The 20,671-nt window shown below is 47.5% G+C and overlaps 1 protein-coding gene across 4 annotated transcripts in view; it reads left to right on the top strand.

Moving 5' to 3' along the window:
- The window catches only part of ST6GAL1 (ST6 beta-galactoside alpha-2,6-sialyltransferase 1), a 44,925-nt gene extending 26,477 nt beyond the window's left edge, over positions 1–18,448 (top strand). For all 4 annotated transcript variants that reach the window (XM_059479310.1, XM_059479309.1, XM_059479312.1 and 1 more), the window contains 6 exons: positions 2,281–2,406; positions 3,457–4,122; positions 7,839–7,936; positions 12,740–12,841; positions 14,008–14,182; positions 17,001–18,448. In XM_059479310.1, coding sequence (XP_059335293.1) covers positions 3,498–4,122; positions 7,839–7,936; positions 12,740–12,841; positions 14,008–14,182; positions 17,001–17,242 — 1,242 coding nt within the window. In that variant the 5' untranslated portion in view covers positions 2,281–2,406; positions 3,457–3,497 and the 3' untranslated portion in view covers positions 17,243–18,448. The remainder of the gene's footprint in view (positions 1–2,280; positions 2,407–3,456; positions 4,123–7,838; positions 7,937–12,739; positions 12,842–14,007; positions 14,183–17,000) is intronic.
- Positions 18,449–20,671: the final 2,223 nt, after the last annotated feature.

Below are 20,671 nucleotides of genomic sequence, written 5' to 3'. Positions count from 1 at the left end.
GCTATAAAATCAAAGCAAGCTAACTGTTCACATTGCAGTGGCGTGCACAGTCAGAGGTGGGGATAATTTGTGCAGAAGATGAGTCCTCCAGGTGCCCTTGAGTGGCCTGGAAAGGAGAGGAGTTGTTGTGACTTGCTGGGCATCCTGAGCTGTGCACCACCACAAGGAGTGTCTCAGCAGGAACTTGTAGAGAGCTGCGAAGTTGTTTCACTGTAATGAACCTGTTGCCTCCCTTCTAGATGATTCAAGTGTGAGAAGCAAAAGCTGATGGTTACTGAGATGTGCCTGCTGCCACCTCCACCTGGAAACCCCTCAGGAAACGTTTTTGAAGGCAGAGTCCTTCAGGGCCTGGAGCAAGGAGCTCTGCTCTGCAGGGTGGGAGGCTGCTGGGGCTCTGTCCCCCCTGCACAGAAGTTCTTAGTTGGGTGTTTTGGAAGCCAGATCCTTGCCTCTTGTAAAGGGATCCAGCGTGGATAAAGTCAGCCTGGGGCTGTGTGGAGCTCACAGGGAGGTGACTCAGTTTGGCACGAAGCTGACACTGGAGAGCTCTGCTTTGGTGTTCTCTGGGTTTGGAAACCTTTGCTGTGTGTATCCTAAGATAGGAAATGCCAGGTCATGATGACTGGACCCTAGAAGCCCCTCTCCCTGCCTTTGGACCCTTGCTTATCTCTCTGTAAGACTATAGATCACTTTCCTTTTGACCCTTACTGTAGGACAATCCCTAAAACCCCTGTGCCCTATATAAAGAGCTACTTTTGCCCAGTTTAGAAGATGCTGTCCCTGAGACCTTTGCAGAAGACAATAAAGGACACCTCTGTGGAACCTCACACAGCCTTCTCCTCTCTCTCCCTGCGTCTGCCAAAGGCGCTTTGCAAGCCAAGAGCTGAAATCACCTAATGAGCTGATAATCAGTAAGAGCTGAAATCTCTGAAGAGCTGAGCTTGCTAAGGTTGCCTGCGGCTGGGAGGCGGGCAGGCCGTGCCGGGCAGGGCTCTGCTATCCGGGCTGAAGGCAGCCAGCCGGGGAGACCCAAAACCCGGCCGAGGCTGCCTTGGTGTGTGCTTTGCCAGCAGAGCCTGGCGGTGTGGGGGCACTCGGCACTGCTTTCCCCATCAGCACATGGCTCTGCAGGCAGCTGCCTCCGCATGGTGCCTTTTGCTGTCTGTGACAGGCCCCGGGTGAGTTGTCCCTGTGGGTCCCAGCTGCAGAGGGGGAGGCTGAGAGCCCACAGCAGGACAGGAGCCATGAACAGCATGGGGAACCTCACTCCTGACAGAACAGAGCATGGGGTGCCCTGCATCCCCTCCTGCTGCCCCACCTCTCCAGACTGCTGTACCTCCCCTGGTTCACACTTCAGTGTGCCCTTCTAGTGCATTTGTACTTAAAGAAATGAAAATAATGAAAATTTATACACTCTGTCAAGGCAGAGTAAGTGACTTCAATAAAAGCTGGAACTACTTGTATTTCTTAGATATTTTTGTTGCTGTTGTTTAAGAACTGGAACGCAGCAATATTTGCTTTTTCATTGTGGAGTGCTCTATGAAAAATAATTTTGTTCCTTAATAAAGTTAAAATACAAGTTTTCAGCATTAGGATGCTTTAATAATTTAGTATTTAGTCTCGTAAAGAATAGCATTTGTAATTTAGCTCATGTGTTATCGTATTGACTCAGACTTCCTGTAAAAGCAAGCTACTTTCTTGATTTCTCAGCCAATGCTGTCAGATCTTCCTTTCTCTTGCTGCATTTCCTTGGCAGAGTGAAACTGTAAAGTCTAAACCCCATTTATCTGTTTTGTGAAGACTTATGGATTAAGATATGTTTTTTAAATCAGCTTTCCATGCTCCAAAAGAGCAAGGAGTCTTTTCTGCACGAGTGCCTGAATTACTCAAGGATAGGCAGTAAGGTAGTTCCCTGGGAAAAGCAGCTTTTTCTTTTCCCCTGTTCACTGTGTGAACCACCACCATCAGGTTATTTCTCTCCCTGTATTTTGGGTGTATCCAGTGCTCAGGGTGGATCTGGTTGCTCTGGTGGGACCAGAGAGCAGGCAGCCTGGGAGTCTGCCCTAGCTGGGAGCAGATTTCAGACAAAGAAGAAAGATGTCCATTTTGAGTGGGCATTTAGACATTTAAAATGCTTATGTGGTGTTTAATGTGTTTGCTGCTGTCCTTCCAGCCCTTGGTAACAGCCCCACAGGGTTTATCTGAGGCAATACTTGCTCATCTCTAGAACCTTGAGCTTTTCCTTAATATGTTTTTCTGTTTTCCTCTTCTTTTTTGCAGGTATTTCTTGAACTCTTCAGCACATCACAGAACTGCTGTTTTGGGATATCCTGCTTAAGCCCTTGGAGGAAAATCTGCCAACAGCCAAAAATGACTTGAGTTGGAGAGCTGCTGCTTTATCCCCAGGTAGCGTTTGCAGCTCAGTAACATCTCAGCATTGCAGGGTTTGCTTTCAGCAGGTTACTCAGGGAGGAAGTTGCTGCTTGTGCCTCTCTGGGAACAGCTGTGACCTGAATGTGTTTGTCTCCTGAGGACACCTGGAGCCTCCATACTGCTCCATGCTTTTTGGACACATCTGGAGCAGCCATGTAGGGAAATGAGCAGCTCCTGTCCTGGCTTCTGTGGTCCTGTGTGCTGCTTGGGAGGGGTTTATGCATCAGTGTATATTTTATGCACCAACCCCCATAAATCAGTCTAATCTGAGGTGCTTTTTGGGCAGTCATCCTGTTGGATTCCCACTTTTCTGACATGTTGGGAGCTGGAGCTATCTGCTAGTGTGAGGCAGTGCTGTACAACAGCATCTGGCTTTGCTTTCTCCAGAGGTAACTTACCTGGAGTAATGTTCATCCAAGTGCATTTATGAGCCCAAACATGTCCCAAAAATACTGGGGTTTAATTGCCTTCCATCAGGTGGTCAGTGAGGTTTGATGTTGACGGTGCACTCAGCCCACTGCAGACTTGCAGCAGTTCCCTGCAAAGTCACCAAAGTATGAGGCTGGTGAAGCTCCTGGTGCTCATAAACTCAGAGCTTTTTTTTTCTTTCCAGTTCTATGCTTTATCATGCTCTTCGTTAGTTCTTCAAAGCTTGTGGTCAAGTAAAAACTCACTTCTGGAAGTGCATTTGTTGGCATTTGGATGTTGTCAGGGATGGGAGATGAAGCAAAGCAATGAGGAGACTTACCCTGCTTGCTGGTATGATACTGGCAGTGTTAAATTTGGCTGTCACTTGTGGAAGGGAGTAGAAAAAAGGTTTGAGTGGCAGTGGCCTGAGGTCACCATTACATAGCATGTGATGGCTGATAGCCAGCTCAGGTCTTTGTTTTGCTGTTTTATGTGGTAGACTTTGAAATGAGATCTTTGAACAGCCTGAAATTTTAGCATTACCCTGATGTTGTCTCTCCCCTCCCACTGCAAACAGATCTCCATGATTTTACCTGAGCTGTTTCCTTTTCCCAGGGCCAGCTTCCAGTGTCCCAGCTGGGGATGCACCGTGCACTATGGTTCACATCAATGTGTTGAAAAAGTTCGTGTGTGTCCTTCTGGTGGTCCTGGTGGCACTGACAGTTTGCCTGTGGAGAGAAACCAGAAGAAGCTACTATAATCCTTTGAAGACCAGGAATGATGATTTGCAGGGGCACAGGGGCTTGGAGAAATGGAACACTGTTAAATCACAAGGCCTTTTCCATGAAGCAGCCAGTGAACTGGGGCAGGTATCCAAAATATGGCTTGGTACCCAAAACAAAGTGAAAGGCAGCACCTCTGAAACAGCTGAAAAGTCCAAGAAAGCAGCCATTGGGAAGGTATGGGATAAGGACAGCTCATCCAGAAATCTCATACCCAGGCTGCAGAAGGTCAGGAAAAACTACCTGGCCATGAACAAGTACAATGTGACTTACAATGGGAAGATGAATGCTAAGCTCAGCCCAGAGAAGCTGCTGTGCCAGCTGCGGGACAGAGTCAATGTGACCATGATCCAGAGGTCAGATGGGCCTTTTGGAACCTCTGAGTGGCAGCAGTACCTGCCAGGGAAAAGCTTCAGTGAAGCAGTGGGACAGCTGGGTCGCTGTGCTGTCGTGTCCTCAGCAGGCTCTCTGAAATCATCTCGCCTGGGACAAGAGATAGGTTGGTATCTTTCAGTTTGCATGAAGTCAAATGTTGTTGTTTATAACTTGGGTTGGGTAGAAGTAACCTGCTGTCATGCTCTTACTGATAAATCTCTTGTGGTCAAAAGGTGTTTAAAACAAGTGGAAATGTTAAACTTCTAAAGTCAGTAAATATTTCAGCCTAGCTGGAGATGGGAGTAATAGGGAGCTCTATTTTAGCAGGTCCTTTTGATTTTTTGTGATCCTGTTGGCACCTATCTCTATAGGACACGAAAGAACACAAGCTCACCACCGTTCTCAAGGTGAAGGAAAAAAAGGGAAGTTTATTCTCTGACTCCAATATTTATAGTTTTACAAAAGTGACAGCGGATTGAAAGGTGACAGTGACACCTCTCCAATGACACTGGTCAAACCAGCAGTCCATCAACTCTCTCCTCCTCCATAAAGGAATGCAAAACAATGAGTTATTTACAGAAAGTGTGTGAGAAAGTTCACTGCAAGAATGTCAACATCAGAAGGCTTAGAAAATCTTAAAAAACCAGGGTGACAGGCATCACTGGAAGGTCACATGAATATTGGATACCAGAGAGCAGTCTTGGTTTCTCAGGTGTTTGTTTCTTGAGAGGGCTTGGGGTGGGTTGTGTAATGCTTCTGGCACAGTCAAAAGAAATTCATACTGCAATATATTTTCAGAGAAGAAATTGAAGAAAATGGTAAAGGGGAAAAACCCTTTGGACACAGCCCTGAGCTGTGTGTGTTGAGCTGAGGGCTGGGCACAGACAATCTTCAGAGGTCCCTTCCAGCCTCAGTGATTCTGTAATTCTTGCTCAGGGCTTTCCAAAAGTGCTTCTGCTTCATTCTGAGCCATAAGGCAGCTGGCTGAATTTGAGTGGCCCAGAAGACCATTTGCAGTCTCATCTGACCATATGTACCTGAAGTTAATGCATTAATTAATAACTGCCAAAGCTTTGGTCATTTACTGTGAATTATAAAGAAGCATGTTTTGATGCCAAAGTGTTTTGTGTCTTTACAAAAGCAGCCTGCTGGGGAAACCAACTCTTCAGTTAACTCAGGATTTTGTACCAGGCAGAAAATTCTCCAGAGCCTGCAGCTCCCTCAGCTTGCTTCATTTTTTGGTGTTTGGAGCTCAGTTAAGGTTCATGCTTTGCTGAACTGTAGCTTCACTGAAGGAGAACTCTTAAGGTCTGGGAGTTTTCTCTCAAGTGGAAATTGTTTGCAGGCTTTGGTGTATTCATAAGTTGTCTGTTAGCTCAGATCCTTTGGGCCTGCACTAAGCTCTAAGTAGCCTTCATCTTCTGAAACAGCTAGATGGATAGATTTTAATGCATCATTCATGAACAACTTTGGTGAAGCCTTCAGAATCATATCCCTCATGGGAGACAGTGTTGAGTACTTGCTCAGAAGTTCTCCCCCAGACTCCTCTGTGTCCACAGGCAGGTGAGCAGGAGCTAGAGTGAGGTTGAGCAGTTGGTATGAAATATGCAGTGAAGACCAGCATTGCCTCCTGGTACAAATTGCAGGTGAGAGTTGGTTGGTGTAATTGTTTCTGCCTCTTAGGAGTGTTTGAAGTGAGATGAGTCAAAACTTGGGAAAGCAGTTCTTCCTTTTCCTTCAAGCACCTGTCTCAGGTTGTTTGGGTGCCTCTTGGAGCTCAGAGCTGAAGGTTTGCCCAGAAGTGCCCTCCTGTTGAGCAGCCTCCCCAGCTCTGCTGCCTTGTGCCCAGGGCTGGCTGTGTTAGGCTCCAGCACTGCTGCCAGTGCTTGTTCCTCTGGAAGGAGACCCTCACAGGAGTGGGAGCTGATGGAATGCAGTTCCTGCACCTCTGCAGGGGTATGGGAGCAGCCAAGTGGGACAGGCTGTGCTTTGGCACAGATGTCAGACAGGCAAAGCCCTGTCCTTGTTCCCACAGCCACTCTCTGAGCCCTCCCCACACTGAAGCATTGGTTTGTTGCAGATCACAAGGGATGGATGCTGGGGAGGTCACTGGCAAATGCCATTAACCCCTGCTGCTGTCCCTGCCCTGTGTTTCTTGTGCCTGGGTCACAAACTTTCACCCTTCTGTTCAAGCAGTGCTTCTGCAGAGTTTGAGCACTTGCAGCCTTGAGCTAGGCAGGGGGACTATTAAGAATTCAGGAGCATTCAGTGTATTTCTGTACAGTTTTCCCCACTTTTTCCATGTAGGAAATGTTGTGGTGGTGTTGGAGGAAGTTATTTAAAAGGTACTAAATGAAGCTTAAAATGAAGTATTTGTGTAAATGAGCACAATGGATTGCTGAGTAATAACTCCATGAAATATTTGTTCTATCCAATCATGTTAAGATACCAAATGAGCAATTAGGTAAAGCAAGGGAGGCTGGCAGAGCAGCACAGGGTTGTAAACAACCACCTTTTACTGGACTCTTGGTATTACTGAAGGTTATAAATTGCCACTGAAAAATGTGATGTGAGAGATACCAAGGATAGCACAAGCACCTGGGGACAGAGAGCCAGATACTGTGCCTGAGCAGCCACTAAACACCCTTTTCATGTACAAACCTGGGGCATAGGAATGCTTGGTGTCTGGCTGAAGTTACAGATGGGGAAATCATAACCCTGGATTGTGTTAGTGCAAGGCAGGATGTGGAGCTAAGGGTTTGTAGTGGAAACTGCAGAGCCACTGCTCAGCATGGAGATACTTTTTTCCAGAAACATCACCTTCCTTGGTTTTGGATGGTGCTTTGGAAGGGCTCTTAAGAAGTCCCATTGTCCAGGAGAACAGAATTGAGAAATCAGTCTTTGCTGCCAGGGATTACTGATCCTCCAGCACTGCCTGTTAGAACACTTCCATTTTCAAGAAAATGATCTCAAAAAGAGCCAGTTCTAGACCAGGTGGGTCCTTCTACCCTGGAGCTTGGCAGTTCCCACAGGCCCTGCTGCAGGTGCTGTGTGTTGCAGTCATGTGGGCTCAGTGTGAAGGCAGGAAGGATCACCCTGCTTCCCTAACTCAGCCCCTCTGATCACAGGGAGTGTTTCCTACCCAAGTGCAGCCACAAGGCAGGGAGGAGCCAAGCTGACAAGCACAGCCTCCCTTGGAGTCACAGCAGCAGCCTGACTCCAGGGTGTTACAGTGGCCTGGCTGGCTGTGCCAAGGCAGAGGAGGGGGCTGGAGGAGTGCTGTGCTATCTTAAGAGATGATGCCAGCAGAGGAAAATGCAGTGAACCCCAAGGCATGTAAGAAGCTGTGTCTGTGGGAGGCACAGCAGTGGGAGGCATGCTGGCAGGCTGAGGACAGCTTGGCTTTGCACTGTGGTTTGTGTGCATGTTTCTGGAGCTGGTCAGCCTCCAGGCTGGAAGGGAGGATGCTGGCTTGCCACTACTTCCTAGTTTCTTGGTTTGCAGTCAGCCATGTGGTAAATTAATTGTGTGTTGGTCTATCTCATGGTAAAGTGTTTGGAAGGAGGCAGAGGGAGAGCAAATGCTGGGGCTGTGCTCTCAACCTGGCAGCTGGTTGTAGTTTTAGAGAGTAGATTTTTAAAAGAGTATTGGTCATAAACTTTGAGCCACATCTTCCTCTAAAGAGGACTTGCTACTTCTGACTTGCTACTTCTAGATGTTGGGTTGAAAGCCAGGGATTTAGCAGACTGCATTAGAAGTGCAGATGAATAATGTCACTTGGTGGTGGTGTCACTCAAATCCAGCTGCTGGCTCACAGCTTTTCCCTCTCTTGGCTTTCAGACAGCCACGACGCCGTCCTGCGCTTCAACGGGGCTCCTGTCAGGGGCTTCCAGGATGACGTGGGCCAGAAGACAACAATTCGTCTTGTCAATTCCCAGGTAGGTCTGAGCAGGGGGCACCAAGCAGGCCAAGCATGGCACAGCTGTGTGGCTGCACTGTCTGGGAGCTGGGAGGGCTGTCCATCTGATTTCTCCAGTCCCTAGCACATGGCTGTTCTCCTTGGAATGGGGACAGTTGGTAAATCTGAGGTGGCTGCAGTGGCACTGGCATGCACTTGCAAACTTGCAGTGGCCTGCTTGTGATTTACAGCAGGCCCAAGGTAATCTGTGTTTGTCTTTGCTCAAAGGCTCTGTGAAGGCCAGCTCCATGCTGCTGCTGTGTCTTTGGAGTGAGAGGCAGGAACAGTTCAGCCAGTGCAGGTCAGCAAGGAGAGGTGTGCCAAGGGATGAGTTGTACCTGCCCACAGATGGGTATGAAGAACATTTATGTGGTTGTAATAAAAGAACAGTGTTTCTTTACTGCCAACAAGGCTGCAGACTCTGTAGGTAACACATTAACCAGGCTGCTACATGGCTGAAGACTCTTGACAAAAGACCCACCTGTAAATCTGTAGCCTGTGCACAGCCAGGAGAGAGATGGGCTCTAGTGGGTCCAGGGCCTCATTGCAGAGCATGGCAAAAAGTGCCTTTAATGCAAGGCCTTGCTCACAGAGTTACATCTTCCCTGCCTCTGAGAGCTCCATGTTGGCACCAAGGTGTCCCTTTGCTGATTGCCTTTGGCCAGACTGTCCAGGGTTAGCACCCTGTGCCTCAGTGCATTAGCAGAGTCAGTCTGCCCCTTGTCCAGGAGCTGAGTGAGACCCTTGCTCTTGTAGGCACATCTCAGAGTGCTTGCACCTCTCCTCCACAGACCTCTTACCCTTCATGGTTGTCCTTTCTGGGGGGAGGAAATCTTCAAGTGTAGATATGCAAGACAAAAGAGGAAATCACAGTAGGATGTGCTGGTGAGAGAATGGAGCAGGACTGAACAGGCCAGGAGACATTTGGTTAAAGGACCTGGTGCAGCACTGAGTACAAGCATCTCCTCCCCCCACAAGAGGAGGAGGAAGAGGAGGCTGTAGGCACATGAAGGCTGAGGGAACTGAGTGAGGGAGAGATGAGTGGCTGAAGTGTAGCTTTTGTAAGCCTGAACCAAAAAGGCAGTTTCTTTTCCTTACCCCAAAGCTAAGATTTTTAGGAGTGCAGTTTTCTCACCTGCCTCTGTGTGAGGAGAGCATGGATGCTGCTGTGTAACAAAGTTTGAAGTTTCTCAAAACAGCAGCAGGAGGTTGACCATCCTCTTCAAAGGCAAGACAGAGCTAATGTGTAACCAGCTTGCCTCCTTCATTTTGTGTGTCTTTTAAAAGATTCTTGTTTCTTGTGTGACTGTTTTTGCTACCTCTTTCAGCTCTTGGGCCACTTTTCACTTGCTGCTGTGCTCTTTGCTGTTGCTTGCTGCATCTCATTCCTCTGCATTAAACCTCCAGTCAGAAGGGTGACAGTTTGTCCTTTCTGAACCAGTCTGGTTTGAGCAGACAGATCTGGCTGCTGACTTCTGTGCCCTGTTTGACATTTTTCTTTTTTTTTTTTTTTTTTATCTTTCCTATCTCTGTGTATTTTTCTAATGTCAGATAGGTGTTATCACTTAAGCAAACTTTCTCTGGAGGATGTGCTCATGGCCAAGCTTACAGTGATATGAAAATATGTGCATGACCTCTGTGCTGTCAGTGTTATCTGCTCAGGGAGGAGGGTAACTGTGTGCTTGTACAGCTGTGATAGGACTCTCCATGTGGATTCTCCTACTTTGGACCAAGTGGAGTTACAGCCATGTCATTCCAGTGCTTCTGTTCTCCATGAGATCAGCCTGCAGTCATGGGTGATGTTCCCTCTGAATGGAGAACCCTCAGGAAACTTCACTTGCAGGGAGAACAATATTGCTGCAGTTTGTAGAGGCTGAAGTTGACTCAAAAGGCAGCATTGATCTGGCTGCTGACCAGGGAAAAGATGTTTTCCATGTGTGTAGTGCAGGAGTCTCATCTGGGGTTTCTAAACTGAGCAGCTCTGACTGCAGTTTGTTAACTTCAGAGACCATTGGATTGGAAGCCTGATTTTCTTACATGTTTTTATTTGCACTTTGAATGGTTCAGTGCTGTTTTCAGTCTTGGTGACATCATTTAAACCTTCTTGTTAGTGGGGTGGCCTGATCACATTATCCTTTTAGCTTTCTGCAGGAGCTGTGCCTTATCTTGCCTTGCCCAGAGCTCTTACAGACATCAGGTACTGGACAAGCTGTAATTTGTTCTTGTTCTGGGCTGGCTTTTCTTGTGTTATAACTGGGAAAAGGAATGGGTTTGGGGCTTGGCTGCTTTTATTTTGGCTCTCACTGCTGATCAACCTCAGTCTGCTGCCAAAGTGAAGGAAATGGGATCTCCTAAATCTGATCTGTCAAAGCTGGTCAGTATTGAGTAATATCCCTTTGGCACACATGGCCAGTGGCCCTGAGTTTCTTAATAATTATTTTAAGATAATTTTCTGTAATTTTCTGGCCAGTCTCTAGGACATACATGGGGACAGAAGTTTTTAAGAGTAGAGTGGAGTATCTTGTACATCTGTGTGCATAGGGAAAGATTAATGGATTGGTACTGACAAGAAGGCAAGAAATTTGGGAGCTCCAGATCCGAGGATATGCTTGTAAGCCCACAAGCTTCATAGTTGTTCTAAATAAAGAATTTATTTAATGTTGCCTCATTTATTTTCTCAGGCCTTGACTGGTTCATCAGTACTGCTGCTTTTTGAGTGGCATGTTTTCCTGCAGTCTGACACAAAGCATTGATTTGCCCTGGGAAACAGTCACATCTTGCAAAAACAAGGGCAGAGGTACATGTGAGGGGGTGCTGGTGTCATGCTGGAGGACACAGCTCCTTTCTGCAGAGCTGACCAAGGGCCACAGCACCTTGTTCTTCCCAGCCCTTGTTTCCAGTTCTACTGGCATGGCTTCTTGCTGTCACAGAGAGCACACTCTGCTTTGGCTGCCTTTGCTGTTATTGGCACTCACAGTCTGCAGGGAGGAAGAGAAAGGAGATAGCACATCAGTGGAATGGAGGAAGGCTGTGGTGGGAAAGGAGAGCATGTTTGGATTGCAGGACACTGATTGCTGGTAGCAGGAAGGAAGGAAATCATTGTGATGTGGCCAATAAATGTACTAAGAGGATAGGGACTGTATGAACAAGACACTGTTACACAGTGAACGGGCTAAAGAAGAAACCAGAAGACCAATAGATCACTTGACTAATTAGGATCAAAAATCTGGGCAAGACAAGTCATTCATGTAGTAATTTAAATGAATTTGTTGCTATTAAACAACAAATGGACACTGAGGGTAAATGGGGAGCGAGATTCCTTCAGCAGACAGGTTCAGTGACTGATGGCTAGCAGGCAGTGCCCAGAGCCAGCTCCAGTGTGTGGGAGGACACAGGCAGCAGTGGCTGTGGAGGTGCTTCCCACCTGGATTCTTGTCCCTTTGCTTTTGTGCCTGTCACAGCTCTCTCAGGGTTCGTGTGCCTCTGCCAACACACATGGCTATGGAAACAGTGAGATGAAAATAAAGTGCACGTGCTCCTCTCCATATCCCTGCCCCTGTGCAGTGCTCCATGCCACCTGTGCCAGCTGAGGGGATGGCTGGTGCCAGCTGCTGGGCCCCTTTTGCCCCTGGTGTCCACACCTGCAGCACTGCACACTCCTGCTGTCAGTGACCTAGATAGTTTAGCTACTGTAAGGAAATGAAACCAGGCAGTGCGTGGTCAAGGCCAAGGCCTAATCCCATAGAGTTAGGAACAGATGTGAGGAACCTTTTGGAATCATTCCCATCTGGGCTGGCTGCAGCATCCTTGTACTCTGGTTTTGGGGACAGCCATGCAGGCAGCCAGGATGCTCAAGGACTAATTGGCTAGCTCATAATTAGATCTGTGGAGATAATCAGGACAAATGGAAGCTGATTTGTATGATTTATGATTTCAGTGTTTACGAGCTGTGCCTGTACAGGTTATGGCTGTGGGTGGGTGGGGAGGACAGGAAATGAATAGTTTGATTAAAATTGTTTTCTTTCTGCTGCAAACCTGGGTTGCCCTTGGGTGTCCCAAGCAGTGGTGGTTATCTCTCTCTGTGTATAAAGAGAACTCTATTTGAAGCTTTTCTTCTCATTGCTGCTCTCAGATTCCAGCCTCCCCTGCCTGAGCCATCCCCTCCCTGCTCTACAGAGGCAGTGAGGGGCTTGGCATGAGGCAGGATTGGCTGGAGATGCTGTAGTCTCTCATCTCTTGCACTGATGGTCTCAGCAGGCTGCCAGGGTTCCTGTTGCTGGGGGGAAACCACCCACCTGCAGGCCTTTCTTTGGGTAAAATGAAGGCTCTTGGTAGATCCAAGAGTGTATTTGCACTAGGCTCTGCCTGGACTGGCAGCAGCTGGTGTTGTAGTGCTGGCATCCTCACACAGGCTGGGTCACTCTGCAGCTCCTGTCCTTGGTGTGTTCCTGGAGATGGATGGATGGATGGATGGATGGATGGATGGATGGATGGATGGATGGATGGATGGATGGATGGATGGATGGATGGATGGATGGATGGGAAACCTTGGGAAGCATCATGGCAGCTTCTCTTGGGACTCTCCACCAAGTCCTTTGCTGCCTGGTAGGACTGGCTTGGGAGTTGGAAGGGCATTGCTGGGGCTGTGTCCTTGCTGTACACATGCCATGCTCACTAACCAGCAGTAGGGTGGCTCTGGCCGTTTTCAGGTGTTTTATTGCTTGGCTGCCTGCTAATTCTGATAGTATACTGCATATCAATGTATCTGTTGTTGTTTTCCAAGCTTGTAACTGTTGAAGAGCAGCAGTTCCTGAAGGAACCATTATATAACACTGGAATCTTAATTGTCTGGGATCCAGCACCATATCGTACAGAAATTCATGAGGTAAGGCTGAGTTTTTAGTAAATAAAATCAGATTCACATGCTTTGAAGTGCTTCTGTTAAACCACTTCCTCCTAATGTGCAATCACTCATTCCAAGGCCTTTGTTGTTTGCCTTTTTGTTTTATGGATATATCTGTGTGTACTTCTGTGAGTATTCCATGCATGAGTGCTCCTAAGAAAACTCTTGCCTGCTACTGATCCCTGTGAAGGGCCTCAGGCCAAGGATGATGGGTCACCACCTTTACTTTCCCATGGGCTGATGGCACAGGGAGGAGGTCACTGCTGGCTGCAGCAGGTGTCTCATTATAGGATGATTCCCTCTCTCTGATGGTTAATCTAAGATTTGCTGGTGGTTGATGCTTGGATATTTCAAGCAGCAGTCAGCCATGGCATATACTTGATGCATTATGAATGGATTGGTAAACCCTCTGAAGGTCTGTGTCAGCTTTCACCTGTGGATCTGCAATCCCCTTGGCAATTCACTTTTGATTTTGAGTACAAAAAAACATTGTTTGATATGTGATGATGAGCTCTGGTGGCTCACAGTGAAAGCAGGTAGGAGTGAATAGTCCATTCTTTTATTTTAAATTCTGGCTGTAACTGAGAGGTCTTTGCATTCTTTCTTTGGCCTGCATTTCCTATTTCCTCACTGCTGTTTATTTCTGTGCCTTGTCCCACAGCTCCAGGAGGCATAAAGGGCTATAGACAGCATGTTTAAGAGTCAGTAACACCAGGATGAGCTATTTCTAACATTGAGAAAAAAAATCTCAAAATGACTTTAGGAAAATGTAAACCATTCCTAGTTTTTACTGAAAGGGGAAATTTAAGGGTGCAAATCAGCTCAGCCTGGTTCAGGAGGCTGAGCTGGGAAGACTTTCCTGCAGAATATGCTGCTTGTGGAGAAGGATCTGGGTCTGGAACATTTAAGGCAGAGTTCTCAACATTGTCTGCTGTTGGGGAGTGCAAAATGAAATTACAAAATTGAGATTTGGGGTTTCCCTGCTCTGTGTACTGAGTCAGCTCACCACAGTGACCCAAGGGGACAGTGAGTGAGGGTGTGCAGCAGGATCTTCTTCCCCAGCAGCAGCAGGTTGACTCATCTTTGTTTCCTGCTGGTTACAGTAGAGTGGGCCAGAAATAATCTGACCTCCTGATTCTCTCTTGCAGTGGTACAGAAAACCAGATTACAACTTTTTTGAAAGCTATAAGGCGTATCGCAGAGCACACCCAGAGCAACCCTTCTATATCCTGAATCCCAAAATGCAGTGGCAGCTCTGGGACATTCTGCAGGAGAATTCCCTGGAGCATATTCAGCCTAATCCACCATCATCAGGAATGCTTGGTAAGATATTGCCCTCTAAACTTCTGGTTCAGTTTGCAGGCAGGAGCTCTCCAAGATGCCTTCTTTCAAAGACAACTACAAATTTATGGGGCTTATCAGAGTGTTTTTACAGTATTTGTCCTGTGCCAAAATTTAAGCTTCCTGTCTTCAGAGCAGCAGCTTAGTTGTATTAAAGTAAGTGGTTTGCAGCACCCCTCTGAAACAGCAGTCACAAACATGGCCCAGTTCCAGGTGGAAACAGGAGAGCAGGCTGCAACACTGGGATGGCCTCTAGGATTTGTAGCTTCTAGTGCCAGAGCACTTCCCACAGGGTGCAAAAGGAAGGATGTGTCTCCTGCAGGCTCAGATCTGGTCAGGCAAATAAATCTGATTACTGTAAATGAATTCTAAGGGTGTGCCTGTTTCTTTTCCATATATTATTTATATATAAATATATTTGTGTATGTGCATAAAGACTTACTGGGGGTCTGTGGAAGGTCAGGCTGAATAGTTGCCCTGAAAAGGTCAGTGATATGCTCTCCTCAGCAAAGCAACTCCTTTTTACATTCTGCTGTTGCAAACATTTTCCTGCTTAGTGCAGAGCAGCTCTCATGACCAGTTGAATGAAAAGGAGTGAACCTCTGGGGAAGCTGCCATGTATTTGAAATCACAGCAGAGATGTAAAGTCTTGTTTCCCATGGGCTGTCCAACTGCTGTGCTTCCTCTCTTTGTCTGCTCCCACCTCTGTTCATCACTGCTGGGGCAGAGGCACTTTCTGTCTCTGTGTAAACAGAGCTGCTTCATGATTTTGCCAAGCCCAGCACCTATTAAATCATTGCATCATTGCTTGGATATGTGTAGAGCAGCTGTGCAACAGCACAGTCAATGACTTCAGCAGCAGAATTATTAACTGGAGTTATGGGCTTGAAGACAGACACGTCAAACAGCAGCTCCTCCAGGGCTTAACTTTGGGCCAAATCCTCTTGCTTTTTGCTTTGTAAAGCAAATGACCTTGCCAAATTCAAGGGCACAGATGAGTTCTAGTTTCCACCTCTGTGTTCCCTGGAAGTCCTGAGTGTGATGGAAATTTTTCATTTGAAAAGGTGAATGAAGACATGTTTAAAATATACTTTAGGTTCTTTTAATGTCTTACAGTTCTTCATGGTCCTTGCTGTCTCAGATACTGCATGAATTTTCTGTGATGTTACACACTGATTCAGTTTCTCTGCTATATTCTTGCTATTTCTTGCACTTTGAAGAAAAGTAGCTGCTAACTGTGGATTCCATCTGATCTGGCTGTGCCCAGCACTGCCTGATGTCCTTGGGTGACAAGACACAGGAGGGCAGCACTGCTCTGCTCCAGGAGCCTGAGGAGCAGAGGCTGCTCAGTCCCTGAGCATCTCCCAGCACAGGCCCTTCCATTTCCCTGCACTCACAAGAGGCAGCTGGGACAAATGTGAAGGTCTCATCTCTGCTTATCCAGGCAGGTTTGAGATGGGCTGTTCACATCAGCTAATTGCAGTGCATGCTTGGCAGACACCCAAGTTTCCATGAAGGTCACAGATAATGGTAGCACTCTTAAAAATTGTCCTTTTGGCATGGCTGTCAGTGTAAACAATCAGCTGAAATCACGTTGATCGTACACTTGGCAAGGGAGGGCTTCAGAAAAGAGCCCTGTCTGGCCAGACTTGTTCTCTGCCCCTGTGCTCTGAATGTTAATAATGGAAACCCTTCCCCTGTGTCCTGGGTCAGAGCAAATTTTGGAGAGAACCCCTGAAGGGCTCCTCTAGGAAAGCAGATTCAATCAGCCCCTGCCACCAATTGGTCCAGGAGAAAATACCTCTTTGGAGAAAAGTGGAAAAACCCTGTTTATTAAACAATAAAACATAAACAATATTAAAACCCCTTGCTGCTCCAAAAGAGATGACAAACTGAGACAGTCCCTCCCTGGGTTGCAGCTCAGCTCATTCGGGCTCTGATCAGTCCCTCAGTGCTGGAAATGTCCAGGCCAGGCCCGGCCCGGTGGCCACAGGTGCAGCTGCCGGTGCTCCCCTGGGTGTTCATCCAGAGCAGGTTAAACAGGGCCAAAGAAAAGGGAAAAAACCCCACAGTCCAGGGAGCTTCTCTGCCTCAGCTAGCTAAACTAACTAAAAGCAAAGGAGAGCTCTGTCCTGCTGTCTGTCCATCCGCAGACAGCACAGTGCAGGAGCAGGAGTGTGGAGGAGTGAGTGCAGTGTCTGAAAACAAACTGAGCTGCTTCTCTCCCCCCTTCACTCTCTAGAACAAGTCCTAAAGGTGCAAAACTCACTATTCAGCATAAACAGAACAGAGAACTGGGGATAAAAGCATCATTTAGTCAACCCAGGACACTCTGGGATTTGCCTGCTCCCTGTTGGCTGCCTGGAGTGTTGAACACTGTCTCTGGTGTGACTGGGGTTAATAACAGAAACCCTTCCCCTTGGAGCTCCCTGCTGGCTGCCTGTCCCTGTGGGGTGTTTCATGCTGTGTGTGGTGTGACTGGGGTTAATAACAGAAACCCTTCCCCTCGAGCTGCCTGTCCCTGTGGGGTGTTTCATGCTCTCAGGTGTGACTGGGGTTAGTAACAGAAACCCTTCCCCTCGAGCTGCCTGTCCCTGTGGGGTGTTTCATGCTGTCTCAGGTGTGACTGGGGTTAATAACAGAAACCCTTCCCCTCGAGCTGCCTGTCCCTGTGGGGTGTTTCATGCTGTCTCAGGTGTGACTGGGGTTAATAACAGAAACCCTTCCCCTCGAGCTGCCTGTCCCTGTGGGGTGTTTCATGCTCTCAGGTGTGACTGGGTGCCGCTCTCTGTCCCCCCAGGCATTGTGCTCATGATGACGCTGTGTGAGCAGGTGGATGTGTACGAGTTCCTCCCTTCCAAGAGGCAGACAGACATCTGCCACTACTACCAGAAGTTCCACGACCACGCCTGCACCATGGGAGCCTACCACCCCCTCCTGTTTGAGAAGAACCTGGTGAAGCACATGAACCAGGGCACGGATGAGGACATCTACACTCATGGCAAAGTCACCCTGCCTGGCTTCCGCAAAGTGCAGTGCTGACAGATTGGTTTTACTGGGTTTAGTTTTCCTTGACTTTCGAAGCACTTTTTAAATCAGGGTTGTCAGATTTGTTAGGTCTAAGCACTGGTGTGTTTTGACAGCTCTTCCACGTAGCAAGGCTTGCTCTTAGGACTTTGTTGAGCGACTCTGAGCTGTAAGGCTCTCTGTGGTACAGCCACTGAGCTGCATGAGTCACTGCAATAAATGGACTCTCAGTGGAGCCAGGCTCTTGCAGCACGTGGACACCTCTGGCTTCATCTCAGCTGATGACAGGGTAGGGGAGGCACAGGAGAGGCTTTCTAAGCAGAGATTGCACAAGTCAGGATCATGCAATGAACATGGGTCGATTTGCTTCAAAGGGGCTGTGACAGCCAAAATCCTGGGCCATTGGGAAACGTGAAAAATTGTTTCATATTTGTTCCCATAGTCAGGGGCTCTTCAGATTAGGGATGATTTATGGAAATGCTGTCAAACTGTGTAATGATAAGTGACACTTCTAATCCAAAATATTTGATTTTATAAACAATCTGTGAACTTCCTTCCAACTTGTAAGACTTCTGAAACCACTCAGGTGACATTTTTGGCAAAGGAAGGGGAAAGTAATTCATAATTAGTGAATCTTGCAAGACCTTTTAATCTTCTTACTTTTTTTTTTAATAATTTAAAATAAATTTTAGTAATCATTTACTTTTCCAGTACAGTGCTGGGCTTGGTACAGAAGAACCCTTATGATCAGAAAGGTTTTGGGAAGATACTCCAAGGCACACGTGGGAGAATGCACTGGAAGTTGTTGCCTTTTTCCAGCTCTCTGCTGCTCTACCTTTGCAATTGTTGAATTACTTGCTGTACCCATTACCACAAACACCACAGAGCTGCTGCTAGATGAGTTCCAGCCCTCTGCAGGCCAGCAGAGGGGATCTCTTGACTGCTGTGTGCTTTTCTGCATAGGTGGGGAGCAGGTTTGCCACTTCCATGCTTCAGGAGTGGTGGGGAGGGAGAGCATGCTCTGCTTCTCATGCTCAAACACAGGCAGAGCTGAGAAGGGCAGCTGCTTCTGCTCCAGGGACTCCTGTGGAGCAGGGTGGAAGGGGCAGCTCTGCAATCTCAGGTGTTGGTGAGAACACCTTCCCTGTCTTCTGTACTCATGTGTTTCATCAGGTCTGTAAAGAAAGCTTTCTCCTGTTTTGAATAAATCCTGTGAAGTCATTGGCCTGGTTTTGGTGAGTGTTAAATGTCTTGTCCCATGGCCTTGGGGATTTGTAGCAGCCTTGTGTCACCACAGGCACAGCTGCTCCCTGCCCATTCAGCCCTGCTGCTCCTCCAGCTCAGGGCTGCCTTTCTGCACAGCCATCTCTTGGCATGGATTGGATCTGTCAGTGTTCACAAGCTTCATACAGATAGAAAGGTCCAGGTCCTTGCAGCACTGCTCAGGAGCACCACATTCCACTATGGAGTGAAAGGAAGGCAGCTTGGAAACCATTCCTTCTCACTACCAGGAGAGGAGGGAGCTTACAGAGGAAAAGCCATGATGGGTTGCTTTGGAGAGCCACAGTAATCCTCTCCCATCTCCACTATTGGGTTTTGACAGCCCTGCCCTCTGTTCCTTGGATCAAGGAAGTATCTGCCACAGCAATTTGCCTTCTTACTGTGTGTTTAGTTGAGATTCAAATAGCTGCTGACTTTTTTCCTGGGCTGTTTAATCTGTTAATTCTCACAATATTTTCCCCCAGCTCCCCCACTGTGCAACCAGCCCAGGCACCCTCCCTGGCTCGGGCTGTGTAATGGATGGATGGAAGCACAGTCTGCCTGCTGCTCACCTGGGCTCCCAAACCCCCCTGCTCCTCTCAGGGCTCCTACAAGGACACAAAATTCCCAACACATTCCCCACATCTCTCAGAACCCTTGGTTACATAGGAGCAATAGTCTTGCACTGAGCATGGCGTTTCAACTGTTATGCTAACAGTTTTAGCTACATCCAACATGTGATTCATTTACAGTCTAAACAGAGTTTTACAGGAATAATGACAGAGCTTAAAATAAGCCAGTGATAACGCTCTTTTTTTTCCCTTTTTTTGTTGGTCTAGATTGAAATCTAGTATAATGTTCAAGTGATGACAAATCTGGTATTTAGAAGAGCCAGTTGTAGGTTAGTGGGCAGTAACAGCTAGATTGCAACAAAAGTCTTGTTCTGCAGTCTTCACCATTCCAGAGTGAACAGCTTTCTGTCCATGTAGAAAGGGGGAAAGGGCAACACTGCCCTTTCTAGTGAGCCACTGAAGGACTAAGGACTGGGAAGGATGCTCTGTAATTACATGGAAAAGATGGAAAATTTCCAGCTGGAACCTGCTTTTACTCCTCTTTGGCTTTGCCAGGGACATGGGTGGGAAGAGATTATCTGGCCAGAGGAGGTGAGTGCCACTGTCAGCAGTTCATGGCTGGACAAGGAAGTGTTTAGGTGATGTGGAAGGAATGACAGGATGTTACTGGCAGTGGAACACTGGACTTTGTTGTCATTAAAGATTTTTCATTGGCTGGGCTAACAAAGCTGCCTGTGGCTTTTTGTGGTTTGCTTTCACTGAAGAAAAGAGGAGAAAAGTCCCAGAAATTCAAGCTGTATGCACCTGAGTCAACACACCCATCCTGGGTGCCCTGAGAAGAATGGAGTGGGTGAGTGACAATTCGATCTGACAACCCACAGTAAATCAGCAGTGATGGTTAAAGAGATACACGGTGGCACTCCCTGAAAAGAAACAGGAGCTGCCCCAGCCTTTGTTTCTGTGCCTGCAGGCAGCTGAAGGTGTGGGCACAGGCACGATGGCTCATCCTCCTCCTCTCTGTGAAGTCTGACGCTCTTGCCCAGAGCTGTGGGTGTCTGATTTCACTTGTGAATTGTACCAGCCTGGCAGGGAAACTGCAGCACTCGCAGCAGGTGATGGCACAAGGCACGGTATGGAAGCATCAGGCTTCACTTTGGAGCAGATAATTGGTGTGCATGGCTATCCACACCTTAGTTCCTCTCCATGTCCACTGATAGGAGAGGTGAAAGTTGGAGTTTGTGGGGTTACCTGGTTCAGCAGGGCATCCCTTACAACTCCTGAGCTCCTGGGAAATTCTGGGAGCAAGCTGAGACCCAGCTGAGTTTGTGCCCTGTAGGAATGTGCCCCCCGTTGAGGGAGTGACAAAACTATCCTTTGTCCTCTTAAAAAAGAAAAAAGCCCAGAAGTTTCTCTCCTCAATGGTAAAAAGCCACCTCATAGGACCTGGGGGACTTCACCTCAAACTTAAGGATAGCCAATTGGACAGGAGCCAAAAAGTCCTGCTCAAGCAATTTACTAGAAAAAGAAGAGAACCAAGAAACTTATGGCTTTTATCAAGTGTATTACTAGGAGCAAGAACCTACTGCACCTGGATTGGTTTTTCCCTGCAAAG

This window comes from Ammospiza nelsoni, chromosome 10, assembly GCF_027579445.1.
Source record: "Ammospiza nelsoni isolate bAmmNel1 chromosome 10, bAmmNel1.pri, whole genome shotgun sequence".
NCBI classification, from domain to species: Eukaryota; Metazoa; Chordata; class Aves; order Passeriformes; family Passerellidae; genus Ammospiza; species Ammospiza nelsoni.
This window is presented reverse-complemented; position numbering and strand designations above follow the sequence as displayed.